Here is a 19,785-nt window from a genome sequence, read left to right as displayed (position 1 = left end):
CTCACCTGGGGCAAGTTACTTAACTTCTTTGAGCTTCAGTTTTCTCACCTGTAAAAGGGCATAATCATGTGGGCTGTTCAGGATTGATATGAGAATTAAATATCCTTGCACAGCCCTGGCACAGAGTTCCAGAAACAAATGTTAGTTACTGTCCCATATAAACAGGAGTATAAGGGATACCTGCAATATATCTAACATAATGCAGTCCAACAGAAATGTAATGTGAGCCCCAAATGTGAGCCACAGATGTGATTTTACATTTTCTAGAAGCCACACTTAAAAGGTGAAACAGAAAAAGTAAATTTAGTAATATAGTTTACTTAACTAATATATCCAAGATGTTATCATTTCAACCTGTAATCAATGTAAAAATTACTAAGAAGATGGTTCACATTCTTTTCTTTTTCATGCTAAATCCTCAAAATTTGGTGTGAAGTTTATGTTTCCAGCACATTTCATTTCAGACTGGCCACATTTCAAGTGCTCAGTGGCCACATGTGGTGAGTAGTACCTTATTGGGCAGTGCAGTTCTAGCACTTCTAACAAGATTGAATATCTTTAGATTTCGAAATCTGGCCTTTTCTATTCTATGGCATATTTTCAGTCTGTGGGAGGAGCTTGGCCCCAGTCCTTTTCCTTTAATATCACTAATTTACTGTGGTCTGATACATCAGACGATATAAGGGACAAATTATCCTAGAGTAGAAATTGTTTTTCTTTTCCTCAAAGCTTTCAAGCCTCCAGAAAATTGGGGTAAGAGGAGAGATGGGGGTAGTGAAAAGAGTTGGGAATGACAATAAGACTCCAGTGGCCTAGGGAAGAGGCCCTCCTGATAGGTACACAATCTTCCCTAATGGAAATCTTAGCAAACCTTGGCTATTGACCTGTGGTGAGTTCACTGTCAGTAGATAGCCATAATGGCTGGGGGTGGGGGCAGAACTGCTCCTTGGCAAACAGCTTGGATGGATGAAGGCTTTGCCAGACTTGTTGATGTAAGAAATGCCAAGTTTTGCAGATAATAGGTGGCAGCTTAGATGTCAGAGTCCACTGCAAATAATGGTTCACGCTCAGTTAATTATGGGGACTAAGTAAATATTAATAGAAACAGATAAGATCAATATTTGGATAAAAAATAGAAGAGCAGTTGATTCTGGGAAGTCTCTGTCTAATTAACCTTCATCATTTGGGGTAAAGGAGAATTGAATACCTATCCCTGGTTCATATTTTTGGAATACTTTCCCACCCAGGAACTTGGAGGCTTTCCTAAATGTCAATCTAACCACACTTTTTTCTATGAAGAAGTTTTGGTGATCTTTTCATGATTGAGCTTAAATCCGATACCTGATTTGGTATCTTGCTTTTTTCCACTTATTATGGTGTCTGCATTTTCCATGTTCTCATATCAGCTTCAGACAATGAATTTTTAATCAAAGTATAATGGGCCACTGAGTGTATCTTCCATGATTTTCTTAACCATATTCCATTATCATTTTCCTTCTGCACATTATGGTATGTGATTTTGTTTCATAAAACTTGGGTACAAGAAACATTTCTTTGTTTCTTTAAATCAAATTAAATCTGGATTTGAGTCCCTATGTGCAGAGCTGGCAAGATGCCCAACAGCAGCCATTATGGGGGTTTCTCCTTATCTGAGAAGTGTGTAAGTACAGGGTGTCTTCAGAATGCTTGGTGCAAAAGTTAGAATGTTTTTGCCTCCAAGTAACATAAATCCACTCAAGCTGACCTAAACCAAAAAAGAAATGTCTTGGCCTGTCCAAGGTTGGTTTGATTTAGTCACCTGACAAAGTCATCACGGACCAGTTTCTTCCCATTTCTGCTTGTCTTTCTGTAACATCAGCTTCATCCTGGTCACAAGATGGCTGTTGATTACTCCTGGTGCTACATGCTTCCTTGTGTGCATTCTGAGATGGACAGGAGGTAGAAAGACAGCAAGAGAAGAGAGAGAGCAATTGAGAGATGCACTTCTAAGAGCTTCCTAAGGATAGCAACCAAGTTGTCTCCTCCTGAATTGGGTCATGTGCCCAACCCTGAACCAAGAGCCACCGCCAGCATTCAGAATAAAGTTCATTAGTATTTCGATTGTGCCACGTATCTTAACACTACAACCAAACTGGGCTGTTTCCCCCTCAAAGCACAAATGTGCTGCATGAGGAAGTGAATGAAAGTGGAGGTAGTTACCAACAGAAAAGAGAATCAATTTATGGGGACTACTAAAATGTCTCCTATATCTTCCAATTTCTGTTTTCAGCCCTAGAAACCAAAGCACCCTGCTTTACAAAAAAAAGCTAATGAAATCCCCAAAACACGGGAGTCCAAAGTTCGGACCCAAAGTCTCTGTTGCCTTATAAGATTGGGAAAATAAGTTGCTCCTAATCCTTTTGTAACTCCAAGAGCAGCAAACACAAAATACAAATTTAATTTCTCAGTAAATTATCCTGCAACACTAGAAAGTGGAGGTAGTTACCAACAGAAAAGAGAATCAATTTATGGGGACTACTAAAATGTCTCCTATATCTTCCAATTTCTGTTTTCAGCCCTAGAAACCAAAGCACCCTGCTTTACAAAAAAAAGCTAATGAAATCCCCAAAACACGGGAGTCCAAAGTTCGGACCCAAAGTCTCTGTTGCCTTATAAGATTGGGAAAATAAGTTGCTCCTAATCCTTTTGTAACTCCAAGAGCAGCAAACACAAAATACAAATTTAATTTCTCAGTAAATTATCCTGCAACACTAGAAAGTGGAGGTAGTTACCAACAGAAAAGAGAATCAATTTATGGGGACTACTAAAATGTCTCCTATATCTTCCAATTTCTGTTTTCAGCCCTAGAAACCAAAGCACCCTGCTTTACAAAAAAAAGCTAATGAAATCCCCAAAACACGGGAGTCCAAAGTTCGGACCCAAAGTCTCTGTTGCCTTATAAGATTGGGAAAATAAGTTGCTCCTAATCCTTTTGTAACTCCAAGAGCAGCAAACACAAAATACAAATTTAATTTCTCAGTAAATTATCCTGCAACACTATCCCTGTTCTTAAAACTCTTTTCTGTCCTCTCAGGAAAGGGAAAGACTAAGAAAGCAGAAAACCTTCCTTAACTAGAAGTTAAAGGACTAGGATAAATAGACTTCAAGAGGGTTTGGACCAAGCAAATGAGTTTGTTGGGGAAAAAAAGAACCAAGAATCTCGTCACTTGGGAGAATAGAGCTGTTGCTTCAGACCACAAATATATTTGACTAAAACATGTTGATTTCAAAGCACAAAACTTATATTCTGAAACTACAAAACACTGTTGAAAGTAATTTAAAAAGACCTGAATAAATGGGAAAATATACCATGTTCATGGATCGGAAGACTTAATACTGTTAAAAGTGGTAATACTCCCTAAATTGATCTACACATTCAACATAATCTCTGTCAGAATTCCAGGTGGCTTCTTTGTAGAAATTGACAAGCTGGTGCTAACATTCATATGGGAACTAAAGGGACTGGAATAGACAAAACAATTTTGAAAAAGAACAAAGTTGGAGGACTCCCACTTCTCAATCTCAAAACTTACTACAAAATTACAGTAATTAAGACAGTGTGATACTGGTGTAAGGACAGACATACAGATCAATGGAACAGAACTGAGATCCAGAAATAAATCTTCACATTTGGTCAAGTGATTTTCAACAAATGTGTCAATGGGGGAAAGAAGAATCTCTTCAACAAATGGTGCTGGTTCAACCTACATGTAAAGGATGGAGCTGAACCCTCACCTCACTCCATACACAAAAATTAATTCAACACGGATCAAAAAACCTAAATTTGAGCTAAAATTATAAAATGCTTGGAAGGAAACATAAGTTTCTTTGTGACCTTGGATTAGGCAACAGTTTCTTAAATGACACAAAAAGCCCAAGCAATAAAAGAAAATATAGAGAAATGAGATGTCAACAAAATTTAAAACTTTTGAGCATTAAAGGACACCATCAAGAAAACAAAAAAACAACCCACGGAATTGGAGAAAATATTTATAAATCATATATTTGATAAGAGACTTGTATCTAGACTATATAAAGAACACTTTCAACTCAATAAAAATAACCTAATTAAAATATGGGCACAAAAGATCTGAACAGACATTTCTTCGAAGATACACAAATGGCAAATAAGCACATGAAAACATGTTCAACATTATTAGCCATCAGGGAAATGCAAATCAAAACCACAATGAGATACTATTTCATACCCGCTAAGTTGGCTATAAGCAAAAGGACAGATAATAACAAGTGTTGACAAGGATGTGGAGAAATTAGAACCCTTATACTCTACTGGTAGGAATGTAAAATGGTGCAGGTACTTTGGAAACCAGTCTGGGAGTTTCTCAAAAGGTTAAACATGGAGTTCCCATATGATCCAGTAATTCCATTCACAGGTATATACTCAAGAGAAATGAAAACATATGTCCACACAAAAAACTTGTACATGAATGTTCATGGCAGCATAATTCATAATAGCAAAAAAGTTAAAACAATGCAAATGTCCAACAGCTGATGACCATGTAACTCAAATGTTACATACAATGGAATATTATTTGGCAATAAAAGGAATGAAGTACTGGTAACATGCTACAACATAGATGATAACCCTTGATCAGCTAAGTGAAAAAAGCCAGTCACAAAAAACTACATATTACAGGATTCCATTTATGTGGACTGTCCAAACTAGGCAAATCTATAGGGACAAAAAGTAGATTAGATTAGTGGTTGCCTAGGGTTGCGGAGGAGTGATGGGAATGTTCTCAAATTGACTGTGGTGATGGATGCACAACTCTATAAATATACTTACAATCACTGAATTGCATACTTTAAATTGATAAATTGTATGGTATATGAATTATACCTCAATAAAGCTGGTACCCAAAAGTTTATCTCAACACCAGAGATGATGTAGAATTAGAAACACCTAACTCCTGCTCATCTTCTACCTAACTGTACTAATTAAAAGACCTGAGAGATGTCAACAATATCTAAAGAATGGCATCTCACTGATGTTAGTATTAGAGACACCCAAAGAATATTTTGCTTCCTGCAGCTATCACAAGGCAGTGCTTGACTCATCATCATCAGATCTCTTCCAACTCTCCTTATTGTACAAGTGATGTTTCACGAAGTGGCATCTTAACTATCTAGCTGCAATGTGAAACTCCAGGATCAGTGCAAAGAATTAGGGACAGTCTGGCAGTTACCTCAGATTAAAAACTAAGAACCAACTTAAATAACAAGTAGATGACTCAAAACACTCCATCTCTCAGAGAGCCAGAAAAATCTTAAGTGTCATGAAGCACTACTGCCATACCTAGCCAATACCAGTAGCCAATAGCTACTGGAAGGGAAAAAAAAGTATCATTAATACCTTGGATGAGGCATGATGTGCAAAGAATTTCAGTTGTAACATTCATACATTCACTTAACCTAATATACATTGGGTTTGATGGGGAAGATACATAAGTGGGTAAAACACAGTAGATCCTGTCCTCAAGAAACACAATTATTTTAAAAGCAATCATAACATCTAGACTGCAAAGACTAGATAAAGAGGTCACCCTAAGGCAGCTATCCTGTGACAAAGGGCATTTCTATCTAGATATACTATAAAGAATAAGACCTGCTTCTTCATCATCATTTTAAATAAGACCTTCAGAGGAAAGAAATTCTGCCAAGACAAGACATTAAACACTTTATAAAAGCCATTTATTGGGCTCTTAGAGCCAATGACTTACTGCAATTTTTTAAGAGATGACAGTATTTAGACATCTTGTTCTTGTTCTTCATTGGTCTGTGTATAGGAAATACAGGAATTCAGAGATACTGCCATTTCTCATCATATTATGCAAGCTAACTGTTAATAACACCATCTCAGAATTTTCCATCACTATATGCTTACCCAAAACCTCTTGTCAACACTAATCTTCTGAAATCAATATAGGTTTTAAGGAACAAGGCAGCATAAGAGTATCTTTACTGGGAAGCAAAAACAATAGAAATGCTCATTTATTCCAAGGCATTCAACTGGTTTGATTCCAAAGCCAATAGTAAGTTAAATTTTTAAACATGATCATTTTTTGAAGGGAGAAAGGACAATGGTGTGGAGGGGAGAAAAGAGTGCAGAAATAACTGCATAACAGAAAGACAAAAGATACTCCCAAAAGTCACTATCCATAAACCCAATTTAAAAACAATCCAACCATTTCATTATAGTAAAGCAGGGGAATAAGATAACTTGTGTGTATATGTGTGTGCTTTCCAATGTATCTCTGAATTCTTTTAGCTTGGATATGACATCATATTTTAAAAGGAAAGTTTATGTCCATCCATATTGCCTTTGTCAGAAACATTAAAATCCAGATAAACATGCAAAAATCCAGGGACCAGAAGAAACAAGACTATAAATAAGGTTTTTAATGAAAATTTTACAAAAAAGTCTGGATTCTGTAACACAAGAATCCAGTGTACTATATGTCAACCATTACCAGAACATCTCTGGGTTTTTTTAAATGACTTCCTTGGAGGGTTGAACTTCCTACAAGAGTAGTGAAGGCAAGCGAGAAGGTGCAGCTAAAGGTCAGGGCAATGCCATGCCTTTTATTTCTTAGAAAACAAGCTTACAGAAAGGGCAGAAAACATAAAGAGAAGTCAAGGGGAACCAAGAGTGCTTTTTCCTCTTAAGCATTTCACCAGACCCTCTTCCTCTCATAAATCAGGATGAATCTAATTCTACTTTCTCCAGCTTTGCCCCTGGATTGCCTGGTCTTGTAAGAGAAAATCTGGCAGTGGCAGTTTAAAATAACATTACCATATTAAATAGTAAATCTTACAAACTTAAAACTCTAGACCTCAGTTGGCCTCTAAATGCAGCTCAGCAATCTATTTTATAAGTGCTTAGCTTCCTGCCCCTGCCAATTCCTTTAAGACTAAACTTTTTAATCCTTTGCCACTTCAGCTTCCCACCCAAATTCTGCTTTTCTTCCATATTAGCAGATCACTTTCTTCACAGAGAAAACAGCTGTCAACATTCAAAAATTCCTTTTACCTTCTGTTCCCTGGCTCTAATTTTACTGGTATGGGTCTCATCCTTCACTGTCTCCCTGTCTCAGAGGAGACACACTTTTCCTCTCTAGGACTCACCTAACAGCCCTTCACTTTTGCCCTGGACTCCCATCCCTTCCCATTTCTGGAATCCTGCTGCACCTGTTAGCCCTTCCTTTATCTTCATTCTCTCTCTGTCCAATGGTTTGTTTCCTCCCCCATATGCCTATAAATATGCTCAATACACTTGCACCATCCAGTCAACCATCTAAAGCTATATGCTTGCCTCTTCTTTCCCTTCACTGACAAAAATGGCAATTTACACAAACCACTTTACCTATTCCACTTCCATTAACTTCTCAATCCATTACAGCTCATCTCTACCTCCTCTCCAACCACCCATGCTTTACTGAAACTACTGATATACCAAGGACCTCCTAATTGCTTAATGAAAAAGCCTGCTCTCTCCCCAGTGACTGACTCTTACAGAAATTCTCTTTATCCTTGACAGTGCTGAAAACATCCTCTAAAGGTTTTTCTCCTCCTTCTCTTCCCCAAACCTTCCAGTGTTCATGGGCTCTTCTCTTCCACCTACTTCTTAAAATACCCAAGAGATCCATCCATATTTAACACTTATTCTACAAGCACTCTCTGGGGACCGCTATCCATTCCCATATAGAATACTACCTATATCCTATTGTCCCAAATTTCTTCCTCTAGATACAAACTCTCTCAGAAGCACCAAAGTCCTTTTTCCAAGTGTCTGGAATAACTATCCACCAGACTGTCCTCCGCAGGCAACTCAAACTTTTAACAGGTCCTAAATCATTTACTTTCCAACCAAATCTAAAATCTACTTTTCCTCTTCTCAGTTAACGGCATGATCAGCCACCTTATCTCCCAAGGTGGAAATCTTGGGGTCACCCTTGAATTATCTTTCTCCTTCATATCTCCACCCATGGTCTATCTGTCACCAAATCTTGTCCATTTTACTTCCTAATTTCTCTCAAAGCCAGCCCCTCCCCCACCACCACCCATTACTATTAAGGTACTTACATCACATAAACGATTTCAACTACTTCTCTGCAACTAATCTCTTCCTCACCCATTCTTATTCCATATTGCTATCAAAATTATCTTCCTAAATACTAAATTAAAACAGGATACATATTTTTCAATATCAGATTGGCAAAAACCCAAAATGAAAATAACACCTTGTGTTGGTTAGTGTGGGGAAATGGACCCTTTCATAAACATGGTGAGGGGAGTTACATTAAGCAAAATATCAAAGCAATATACCAGAATTGTAAATGTGTATACCTTTTGATCCAGCCAATTCTATTTCTAGAAATTTATTCTAAGGAATTAAACAGAAAAGTACACAAAGATATACAAGTGCATCCCGAAGTTCCCATCATTGCCAGAAAAGGCCAGGTCCTTTTTTACACACTAAATTTGCCTGGAATGGATCCTCCTATGCATGCCCTTCTTCATCTTGTAAAACTAGAACTCATCCTTGAGCTCAAAGGTCAGCTACTCTGTCCTCTGTCTCCACAGCAATTTATTTGTAACTCTGTTATCACACTGCAACCACAGCAGACTATAAGCTCTCCAAGGACAATGGATTTATGTATGTTATTTATTTCACATATATCCATTTCTACACTACCTACAACAATGTCTGACACTAAGTAGGAGCTCATTAAATATGTGAGTTGAAGGAGTTTCCTTCCTCTTTACACAAAGAATTTTGATTTTTAAAATCTCAAGAAGTATTAAAAAATATTTCCTAAAATGTTGGCAGACCCCCATATACGTTATGTTCAATTCTGGTATTAAACAGGTATGTAAGCAAAGCAAATAGTCATATAAATTTATATAAGCAAATAGTCTATGAGTCTTTATTTATTTATTTGACATTTAATTCCTAAAAGCATAAGCAAAAAAAAAAGCATAAACAATTCCTAAAAGCATTTCCTTACTGGGTCTTAAGTGTGGTCTATCCAACTTGAGACCAATTTTATCTCTGAAAGTGGTGCCAAGAAATCTGCTGTAAGAAGACACAGCTGTCTTAGCAGATATTAAGTTAAACATTTAGAGTTGTGTTCCAAAACACCTTACTTTTCTTCAATAATCTAATATGAATCTATCATACTTGAAATCATGTTTTGAAATCATTTATACTTCAATACAATGTCAGAGCTCTCTTCTCTGCCATCTATTATGTTAGTAGTATTTTACATATTATATAAGTAGAGTAAGTACATAAGTATTAATAGATAATACCATGCACCCATATATGATATGTAAGTAGTTGGGTCATACTTTTTTTTTTTTTCAAGTTGCACCCCTTTTAAATTTCAGGAGGGTTCCTAATTCTAATAAAGGCTAGTAACAGCCTAATCATAACCTTCATGATTTCACAAAAGTTCAGTTCTAGCTCTTTTAGCCGTTGCCTTTCTAGATGAAGAAATCTCATCTTTCTATTCCATTTTTACAGAGAAACAACTCTTTACACCATTTCACTTCTCTTAATTTTGAGTTATCTTACAGGATCCAAACTGAAACAACAATGCAGGTAGGTTTATGAGATTTACTTTCATTTTATAAGTTTTAGTCAAGAAAATGTCACCCCTGATATAAGTCAGAAAAAGACAGCCTTCAAAAGCACCTCTGACAATCACTGTTCTCCAAGACTTAAAGGAAATCATAAGGTAGTCCTCACAGTTGCCTTTGTCATCATCTTGCTGGTCTACAGGGATCCCGCTGGCATCTATGACTGCTTCAGAGGCACAGTCTGCTACCAACACTTCTTCTGAAATTACACCAGTTGTCAGAGGATCAGTGACGATTTCTGCTTCTACTACATTATCATGAACCACATGTTCAACATGTCCAACATCAGGCACATGGACAGATTCACTTGTCAAGATGTGTTCTGGCATAGACATTGAAGCTGAAGTAATGTCAGAAGCTAAAACATCATCAGGGACGGTGCAATGTGTTAAAGAAACTTCTTCAGTCACATCTGAGTCCAGCACTTGTTCAGGAATGATGACAGTTTCAGATACATCTGCTTCTTCCATGATATCTGGGCACTGAACATCTTCTATAACAACGTCCTCAATAACATCCTGGATTACAACCAAGTCTGGGTCATCAGGAACAAAGTTACGCACAGTTATGTCTGAATCCACAACATCTGAAACAAAAAGTTTCTTGTACTTCCACAACAATTTGGTCACCATCCATGTGTGTAGCATCAGCTCCTTAAAAAAATAAAAATTAAAATGACAAATTTCAGGTAGGAAAGCATGACTAACTCAAATATTATAAACGTTATTTAACTTCTACCAGGAAAACAGTCTAATTCCTCCTTTTTTCTCAAACATTAAGCTAAAGAAATACAGGGACTCTATTTTTGAATCATACTAGAAATAGATATTTTTAACACAAGAGCATTTTTTTTACTCATTCCAAATCAGTTAATGAAGAAATACTAGGAAAGCAAAACAACTGAGGCAGTCACAGAAGAAAAATATTCATGAAAGAAAAATTCTAGGCACACTAAAATCATATGCTTAAGTACTTAAAGGATGATTATAAAATTCAGTAAGCAATGCAACTTCAGGTGGTAAATATACTATTTTCCTTTGTTAGGTCTGCTTTTCATTTCTTTTCCTTCTTGCCCCAACTCCTTCCTCCAGCCATATTTTTTCTTCTTTCCATCTCTCCATGTAATTCTTTTACCTCCCATTTTTCCCCTTCTCTCTTCATATCCTTTCCCCTTTGTTCTGAGATGCAACATACCACCAATATCCTCCATCTATAATACGGAAAATTTAGAAATTATTCTCTGAGTCTAGGACTTAGAAGAATTGGGGTAGAAATGAAAAGAGGGATAATCCGAAGGCCATGGTTGATGACAATTGAAGAACCTCTGTGGATACATAAAATGAATAAAAAGTACAGCTGCTCTGGTGTGGTGGACAGTGAGGTTAGTTGGAGAGGGACCTGCCACAATTTCACCAGGGTACTCCATTCCCTCTAATCTCCTCCCTGCCCCCCAGTTCCCAACCCACAAGGCATTTCCTTCAGAATATAAGAAACTCTAATCCAGCCCACTCTGCAGCAGTTAAGGAATGAAAGTAGAGGGCTGAGCCAATTGAAGCCCAATGACATTAAATGACTTAGCCAAGATCACACGGTTTGCACAGCATATGGTGCTCAGTAAATATTATTCTGAATGGATGCCACAAATGCAAATAGAAATCATATATCCTTATCAAAAAAATAAAATGAGATAAAACAAAATGTAACAAATCCAGTATCTTGGCTCCTGGTCCAGAAAACAGCTAACAAAGTTTTATAAAATCTTATCTAAAAAGCTATTTGGTCAATTAGTGCTTCTGGTTATGACTCAGATCAGGCTGAGTCTAAGCAGGTGCCTAACGCAATGACTGTGTAGAACAGGCCGGGCCCTCAGAGAAACATGTGACTTCAACAAACAAAAATACCCAACAGGGGCAAAGAAGATTCAAAACTGCAGACAGTTTTAAAGTCACTTAATACCCATTTTAATTAAATCTAGAAATAACAATCAAAGAATATGTTTGCTTTCATTACCATAGAACTTCTACAAAATGCTTTGTACTTATTTGCCTTCAATATTTGCAATATTAACATCAAGCAACAGGTCACTGCTATCTCCAGTTTGCAGACATGAATATGAAAGCATTTAGTGGCAAGAGCACTGGTTAAAAGGTCTAAATCAGAGAGAAGGATTTGGACACTTATTAGTTTTGTGACCTTGGGCAAGTCATTTAACCTCTGAGTTTCAGTTTCCTCATCAGTACAATGAGGACAGTAGTATCTGCCATGCATACCTCACTGGACTGTTGTGATGATCAAACGGGAATGTATGGGAAGTTTCTGAAAAACTGTAATGAGAGGTTTCATTATTATTATTATGACATATGAAAACGGAGGCCCTGGCAGATTAAGTGACTTGCTCAAAGACAAACAAATACCATAAGTGTTAACAATCAGGACTAAAATGCAATAGCCTTTCAATCTACCACTCAGCCCATGACCCATGTTTGCTTGTAGCAAAATTAAGCTAGTAGATACTGTGGATTTTTCTCCAAAAGGCTTTAGTCTCTTTCAAGCACATTAATCATACCTGTTCCAATGAAGAAAATAATTAGAATTCTGCATTTACCATTTTCAAACTAAAATTACCAAACAAGAATTGAAGTTTGTCAGTAAGTTAATAAAATCACATACAGCTTCTAGACTTAGAATATAAAAGCAAATTTGAAAACTAAAAATCACTTATTTAATTTCTTAATGAAGTTAACTGCTGTTTGTTTAACATACTGCAATATGATCATTTAAAGTCCAATGGAAAAGTCATTCACATTTTATTTGTAAGGGTAGCTAACTGATGTGATATAAAACCATTTCACATTATAAAACCTAATGTAATCACTTTACAATGTTATGTAATTGGATACCCTAAAATTTTGAACACTTTTTTTAAATTATTAGAACTTGATGAATATAATTTTCCTTGTGCAGAGGTAAGACTGTCTGCTGAAGCAAAAGCTCCTTTTGAGAACTTGTGAGAGATGGGCTTCTAAAAGAAGGTCAGGGTCAGGATGTGGGGGGCCTTGGGTTTATACTTTATCTGCTGGGTAACAGAGAACACAGAATTACATGATAAATGAGTTATTTTAGGATAAGCACTCTGATTGATGGGCTAGATAAAAGAAAGAGACTGAGGTTAGGGGAAAACAGCTTAAAAGTTACTGCAGACTAAGAATGAGATGATACAGCTTCTCTATGTGGTAGGAAGTCAAAGGAAGAGAAGCAGATGTAAACAAGGAACATTTTCAAAGGAAGAACTAATAGGACTTAGTGGTATTATCGGGGAAGATAAGAATAACTAAAGATAACATTAAGGTTTTGATATTGCTGTTGTTACTGACAAGAAGATGAGAGTTGGTTGTGAAGGACCAACTTCCTGAGGAAAAATCATATATTTTGATAGGATAATAAGAAACTTAAGTGTGAACTGAATTATCAGTGTGAGAGTTAACCAATTTGTCCTCTTGATAACAACTCCAAATTTGATATTTGGGCAGTGGAACAACCCAAGTAATTATACCTGTTGCATTAAAAAATGAGTTTGGCCCTTGTGGTTGCAATTCAAGTCCATCTTCATCCACGTCCTTTAATTCTCATCAGTCACAGCTCCTAAATCAGGGGATACAGTAAACCAAACATTAACTTTTTATATCATGTATTAAAAATGTCATGATATTTACATTTCTGAAACACTCAAATTATGTGACTGATGGACATTTATCAAAAACTCATCTATGGGAAAAAATAGTTGCAAATCATGTATTTGATAAGTTTTACTATCCAGAACATATAAAGAACTCCTACAACTCAGTAACAAAAAGACAACCCAATTAACATATGGGTAAAGGACTTGAATAGGCACTTCTCCAAAGAAGATATACAAATGGCCAATAAACACATGAAAAGATGCTCAACATCATTAGGCATCAGGGAAAAGCAAATCAAACCACAATGAGATACCACCTCATACTCACTAGGATGGCTATTATTTAAAAAACGAAAAATAAGTGAAGAAGATGCAGAGAAATTAGAAATTTTGTGCTGGTAGGAATGTAAAACAGTACAGCCACTGTGGAAAACTGTTTGGTGGTTCTTCAGAAAGTTAAACACAAAACTACCATATGACCTGGAAATTCCACTTCTACGTGTATACCCCAAAGAACGAAAACAGTGACTTGAATAAATATTTATACACTAACGTTCACAGCAGCATTATCCACAATAGCCAAAAGGTAGAAACAACCCCAGTGTCCATCAATAGATGAATGGATAAGCAAAATGTAGTATATCCATACAATAGAATATTACTCAGCCATAAAAAAAGAAATAAAGTTCTGACACACATTACAACACAGATGAACCTTGAAAACAATATGCTAAGTGAAACATGCTAGATAGAAAAGGGCAAATATTGTATGATCCTACCAAATGAAATTATCTATGCTCTAGCCCCCAAATCAACTTCCCCACAAAATAAGAAAAAGCTGGAAACAATCTTTCTCTTACTTTTACTCGTTATACTTGTTTGCCATATTATTATGGATATTTATGTGTTTTATTTTCAGATTCTAAATTATATATACATGGGTCTTGAAGAAATATCCATGAGAAACTCAATTAATATTTATATAATTAAACAAGTGGATTTTCAACATGTCACCCCTGAGACCTATTCAATTGACTTTCAAGAAATAGAGTATGTTTCATGCTATTTATTCAAACTGCTTCAAATTAAAAGGACCATAATGGTTAAATTAATAACAACAAAACTTCAACCTTAAAAACAGAAAGTGTACAAGTTCTGAGTAAGTTCTCACTACCCTCTCCCCACCAAAATCACTTCTGGCTATATAATTCTTTGCCCCCCTTAAAAATACAATTATAAAAAAATCTGATTATAAAATGATAAATATAAATTAATCTTCAAGCCTAATGAAATATTACTACATGAAATCAAGACAATTAAGAAGGCAATAAATGTAATTTGTTACATTTAAGGTCTCCTCTAATTTCCTTACATAAACGCAATCCTATCAACTCTAAGAGTTTTCCTGCAGAGTTAACTTTTCTTTCCTTTGGGTTCATCTTACATTGCTTTTCTATTAGAGTTTGACAGATAATCAATTCCCTGAATTTTGAAATGCTCTCTTTCCTTGATTTCTTCAAGTGAAATTCTAATTCTCTTCCCACTTTCCTCACTGCTGGCTACTCTGCCTCCCCTTAATCCTTACTGTAGTTTTTCCAAAGGTGTATACTCAGCCCTCTTCTCTTCTATGCCTACAATTTCCGCTATCATTTGCACTAGGATGACTTTCAAATTTTATATACTCAAGGTAGGACCTAAAACCAGAAGTCTGCTGGATATTTTCATCTGGATAAAACCTAACTTTCTCCTGACATGTTCACTATAAACTGAACCTTTTCCCTGCTTATACTCAGTCAGGTTGCCAGATCTTGTCAATTCCTTTTCCACAACTTCTAAGGTCTCTTTCTTTTTATTCCTACTGTTACCATTCACTTTTAGGTCCATATTTCCTGATCCCTGGGGATGAAAATAGCCTCTAAACTGGCCTTGCTTCTTTCTCCCACTCCCACAACAGATTACAAGGAACCCTATTACATGCAAGAGGTGGTACTGAGGCATTCCGGCATTCTGCAGGCAAATTACTCCTCCTAAAGCACTGCTTTAACCATGGCACTCCCCTGCTCAGAAAACGTCCACATTTCCTCAATATTCATGGTGCTCTAACTATTAACCCAAGCTACCATAACAGACTTATCTTCTGTTTGTTCCTATATTTTACATCACATGTATCTCCTAACAAATATTCTGGCTTACATGGAGGCTATCCACTCACCTTATTTTGACTTACGTGAGCAATAACTGTTCAACAAACAATTCTTTTGACTGGTTATTTTCCCTTTTTCATAATAAACACACAAATAGTGTGAAAGCAGTGCCAGGAACAAAGTAAGTAAATGTTAGCTATTGTAAAAAAATAATGAAAAAGTTTTTAAAAACTGAAATAGGTGAAAAAAACATGTTTTTGTACTTCCAAAGCAAAGATGACTGTAACTCATCTCAGTAACCCCTCTGGGGTTAGAACTACCAATTACCTCTGACAATCAGAATGAAACCATGATATTAGAATGGAATCTCCTCAGTAGAGTTCTTAGTATTTTGATAAAGTAAGGGTGGAAAAATATGCCCTGATGATTTAATTCAAATAGTTCGTGCCTTTGCAGCAGGAACCAAGCCCAGAGACAGGTTGAATCTGAAGACAAATAAACAGAATTGTGCAGAGAACCAAAAGTCTAACAATTTCAGTGACTAGTACTAACATTTAGTCTGACTGTCAAACTCTCAAAACACTTCTGGGGCCCAATATCAACTCACACTCAGTAAAATATTCCTTTCCCAGTTGCAACAGTCAGGATTCTGAAAATGCGTGTACAAGAACTCAACGTTGAAAAAACCTACACTTTTAAGGGAAATAAAGGGCTGGGATAAACTCAGGAAACTTACAAAACTTACTTCCATTCTTTAAAATACACTAAATGAATAAAAATATTGTGCCAAGTTAAGAGAGATAACAATGGCATTTTCTCTATCATAATTATTGATAATGAATATAACTTGTGCCTGTTTTGTATCTCTTGATGCCTAGGCAAATTCATGACCTCTCTCCAAGGCAACGTTTCAAGAGGATGCTTTTATATTCACTTTGCTTTTTGCAGCTAATATGGCATACAAAAATCATTTTTCTGCCATAAAAGACACTCACCTTTTAATTTTACGACTTTTGACTCTAGTTCCTCTCCCTTAGTCACGCTCAGAGAGCCAAATTTTATTATAAATGGTAGTTGGAATTGCTCAAGCTGCAGGAAAGGCAAACAGAAGTAAATTTGTCTATAACAGATTTTTTCTTAGCGGAAACAGTAACTGGTAAAAACTTACGTTTAAAACCAAATTACTGGAGGAGGCGGGGCAAGATGGCAGACTGGTGAGCTGTATGTTTGTTACTCCTCCAGGAAAGTAGGTAGAAAGCCAGGAACTGCGTGGACTGGACACCACAGAGCAATCTGACTTTGGGCATACTTCATACAACACTCATGAAGGCATGGAACTGCTGAGATCGGCGAAATCTGTAAGTTTTTGCGGCCAGGGGACCCGCGCCCCTCCCTGCCAGGCTCAGTCCCAGGGGAGGAGGGGCTGTCAGCTCCGGGAAGGAGAAGGGAGAACTGCAGTGGCTGCCCTTATCGGAAATTCATTCTACTGATTCAAACTCCAACCATAGATAGACTGCGACCAGACACCAGAGAATCTGAGAGCAGCCAACCCAGCAGAGAGGAGACAGGCACAGGAAAAAAAAACACGAAAAACTCCAAAATAAAAGCAGAGGATTTTTGGAGTTCTGGTGAACACAGAAAGGGGAAGGGCCCTGAGGCGCATATGCAAATCCCGAAGAAAAGCTGATCTCTCTGCCCTGTGGACCTTTCCTTAATAGCCCTGGTTGCTTTGTCTCTTAGCATTTCAATAACCCATTAGATCTCTGAGGAGGGCCCTTTTTTTTTTTTTTTTAATCCTTTTTTCTTTTTCTAAAACAATTACTCTAAGAAGCCCAATAGAGAAAGCTTCAAAGACTTGCTATTTGGGCAGGTCAAGTCAAGAGCAGAACTAGGAGAGCTCTGAGACAAAACACAATAATCCAGTGGCTGAGAAAATTCACTAAACAACACAACTTCCCAAGAAAAGCGGGGTGTCTGCTCACAGCCACCATCCTGGTGGACAGGAAACACTCCTGCCCATCGCCAGCCCCATAGCCCAGAACTGCCCCAGACAATCCAGTGTGACAGAAGCGCTTCAAATAACAGGCACACACCACAAAACTGGGCGTGGACATTAGCCTTCCCTGCAACCTCAGCTGAATGTCCCAGAGCTGGGAAGGTGGAGCAGTGTGAATTAACAAAGCCCCATTCAGCCATCATTTGAGCAGACTGGGAGCCTCCCTACACAGCCCAGCAGCCCAGAACTGCCCTGGGGGGACGGCACTCGCCTGTGACATAGCACAATCATACCTCAACAGAGGACCCGGGGTGCACGGCCTGGAAGAGGGGCCCACTTGCAAGTCTCAGGAGCCATACGCCAATACCAAGGACTTGTGGGTCAGTGGCAGAGACAAACTGTGGCAGGACTGAACTGAAGGATTACACTATTGCAGCAGCTTTAAAACTCTAGGATCATCAGGGAGATTTGATTGTTAGGGCCACCCCCCTCCCCGACTGCCCAGAAACACAACCCATATACAGGGCAGGCAACACCAACTACACACGCAAGCTTGGTACACCAATTGGGCCCCACAAGACTCACTCCCCCACTCACCAAAAAAAAAGGCTAAGCAGGGGAGAACCGGCTTGTGGAGAACAGGTGGCTCGTGGACGCCACCTGCTGGTTAGTTAGAGAAAGTGTACTCCACGAAGCTGTAGATCTGATAAATTAGAGATAAGGACTTCAATAGGTCTACAAACCCTAAAAGAACCCTATCAAGTTCAGCAAATGCCACGAGGCCAAAAACAACAGAAAATTATAAAGCATATGAAAAAACCAGACGATATGGATAACCCAAGCCCAAGCACCCAAATCAAAAGATCAGAAGAGACACAGCACCTAGAGCAGCTACTCAAAGAACTAAAGATGAACAATGAGACCATAGTACGGGATATGAAGGAAATCAAGAAGACTCTAGAACAGCATAAAGAAGACATTGCAAGACTAAATAAAAAAATGGATGATCTTATGGAAATTAAAGAAACTGTTGACCAAATTAAAAAGATTCTGGATACTCATAGCACAAGACTAGAGGAAGTTGAACAACGAATCAGTGACCTGGAAGATGACAGAATGGAAAATGAAAGCATAAAAGAAAGAATGGGGAAAAAAATTGAAAAAATCGAAATGGACCTCAGGGAGATGATAGATAATATGAAACGTCCGAATATAAGACTCATTGGTGTCCCAGAAGGGGAAGAAAAGGGTAAAGGTCTAGGAAGAGTATTCAAAGAAATTGTTGGGGAAAACTTCCCAAATCTTCTAAACAACATAAATACACAAATCATAAATGCTCAGCGAACTCCAAATAGAATAAATCCAAATAAACCCACTCCGAGACATATACTGATCACACTGTCAAACACAGAAGAGAAGGAGCAAGTTCTGAAAGCAGCAAGAGAAAAGCAATTCACCACATACAAAGGAAACAGCATAAGACTAAGTAGTGACTACTCAGCAGCTACCATGGAGGCGAGAAGGCAGTGGCACAATATATTTAAAATTCTGAGTGAGAAAAATTTCCAGCCAAGAATACTTTATCCAGCAAAGCTCTCCTTCAAATTTGAGGGAGAGCTTAAATTTTTCACAGACAAACAAATGCTGAGAGAATTTGCTAACAAGAGACCTGCCCTACTGGAGATACTAAAGGGAGCCCTACAGACAGAGAAACAAAGACAGGACAGAGAGACTTGGAGAAAGGTTCAGTACTAAAGAGATTCGGTATGGGTACAATAAAGGATATTAATAGAGAGAGGGAAAAATATGGTAAACATAAACCAAAGGATAAGATGGCCGATTCAAGAAATGCCTTCACGGTTATAATGTTGAATGTAAATGGATTAAACTCCCCAATTAAAAGTATAGATTCGCAGAATGGATCACAAAAAATGAACCATCAATATGTTGCATACAAGAGACTCATCTTAGACACAGGGACACAAAGAAACTGAAAGTGAAAGGATGGAAAAAAATATTTCATGGAAGCTACAGCCAAAAGAAAGCAGGTGTAGCAATATTAATCTCAGATAAAATAGACTTCAAATGCAGGGATGTTTTGAGAGACAAAGAAGGCCACTACATACTAATAAAAGGGGCAATTCTGCAAGAAGAAAGAACAATCGTAAATGTCTATGCACCCAATCAAGGTGCCACAAAATACATTTGAGAAACACTGGAAAAACTAAAGGAAGCAATTGATGTTTCCACAATAATTGTGGGAG

The 19,785-nt window shown here is 37.4% G+C and overlaps 2 protein-coding genes across 2 annotated transcripts in view; both read right to left on the bottom strand.

The window, feature by feature from the left end:
• The window catches only part of LOC119523721 (zinc finger X-chromosomal protein), a 725,297-nt gene extending 715,390 nt beyond the window's left edge, over positions 1–9,907 (bottom strand). Inside the window, exon 1 of the mRNA XM_037822527.1 lies at positions 9,788–9,907. The gene's annotated coding sequence lies outside the window, so the exon portion shown is untranslated. The remainder of the gene's footprint in view (positions 1–9,787) is intronic.
• ZFX (zinc finger protein X-linked) overlaps positions 1–19,785 on the bottom strand; it is a 125,010-nt gene that overhangs the window by 85,065 nt on the left and 20,160 nt on the right. Inside the window, 3 exon segments of the mRNA XM_037822537.1 lie at positions 9,788–10,302; positions 10,304–10,355; positions 13,256–13,344. Coding sequence (XP_037678465.1) covers positions 9,788–10,302; positions 10,304–10,338 — 550 coding nt within the window. The 5' untranslated portion in view covers positions 10,339–10,355; positions 13,256–13,344.

The sequence above is a fragment of the Choloepus didactylus genome, chromosome X (genome assembly GCF_015220235.1).
Source record: "Choloepus didactylus isolate mChoDid1 chromosome X, mChoDid1.pri, whole genome shotgun sequence".
Classification (NCBI taxonomy): domain Eukaryota; kingdom Metazoa; phylum Chordata; class Mammalia; order Pilosa; family Megalonychidae; genus Choloepus; species Choloepus didactylus.
Note: the sequence above shows the minus strand (reverse complement) of the source record. Positions and strands in the feature narration are given on the sequence as shown.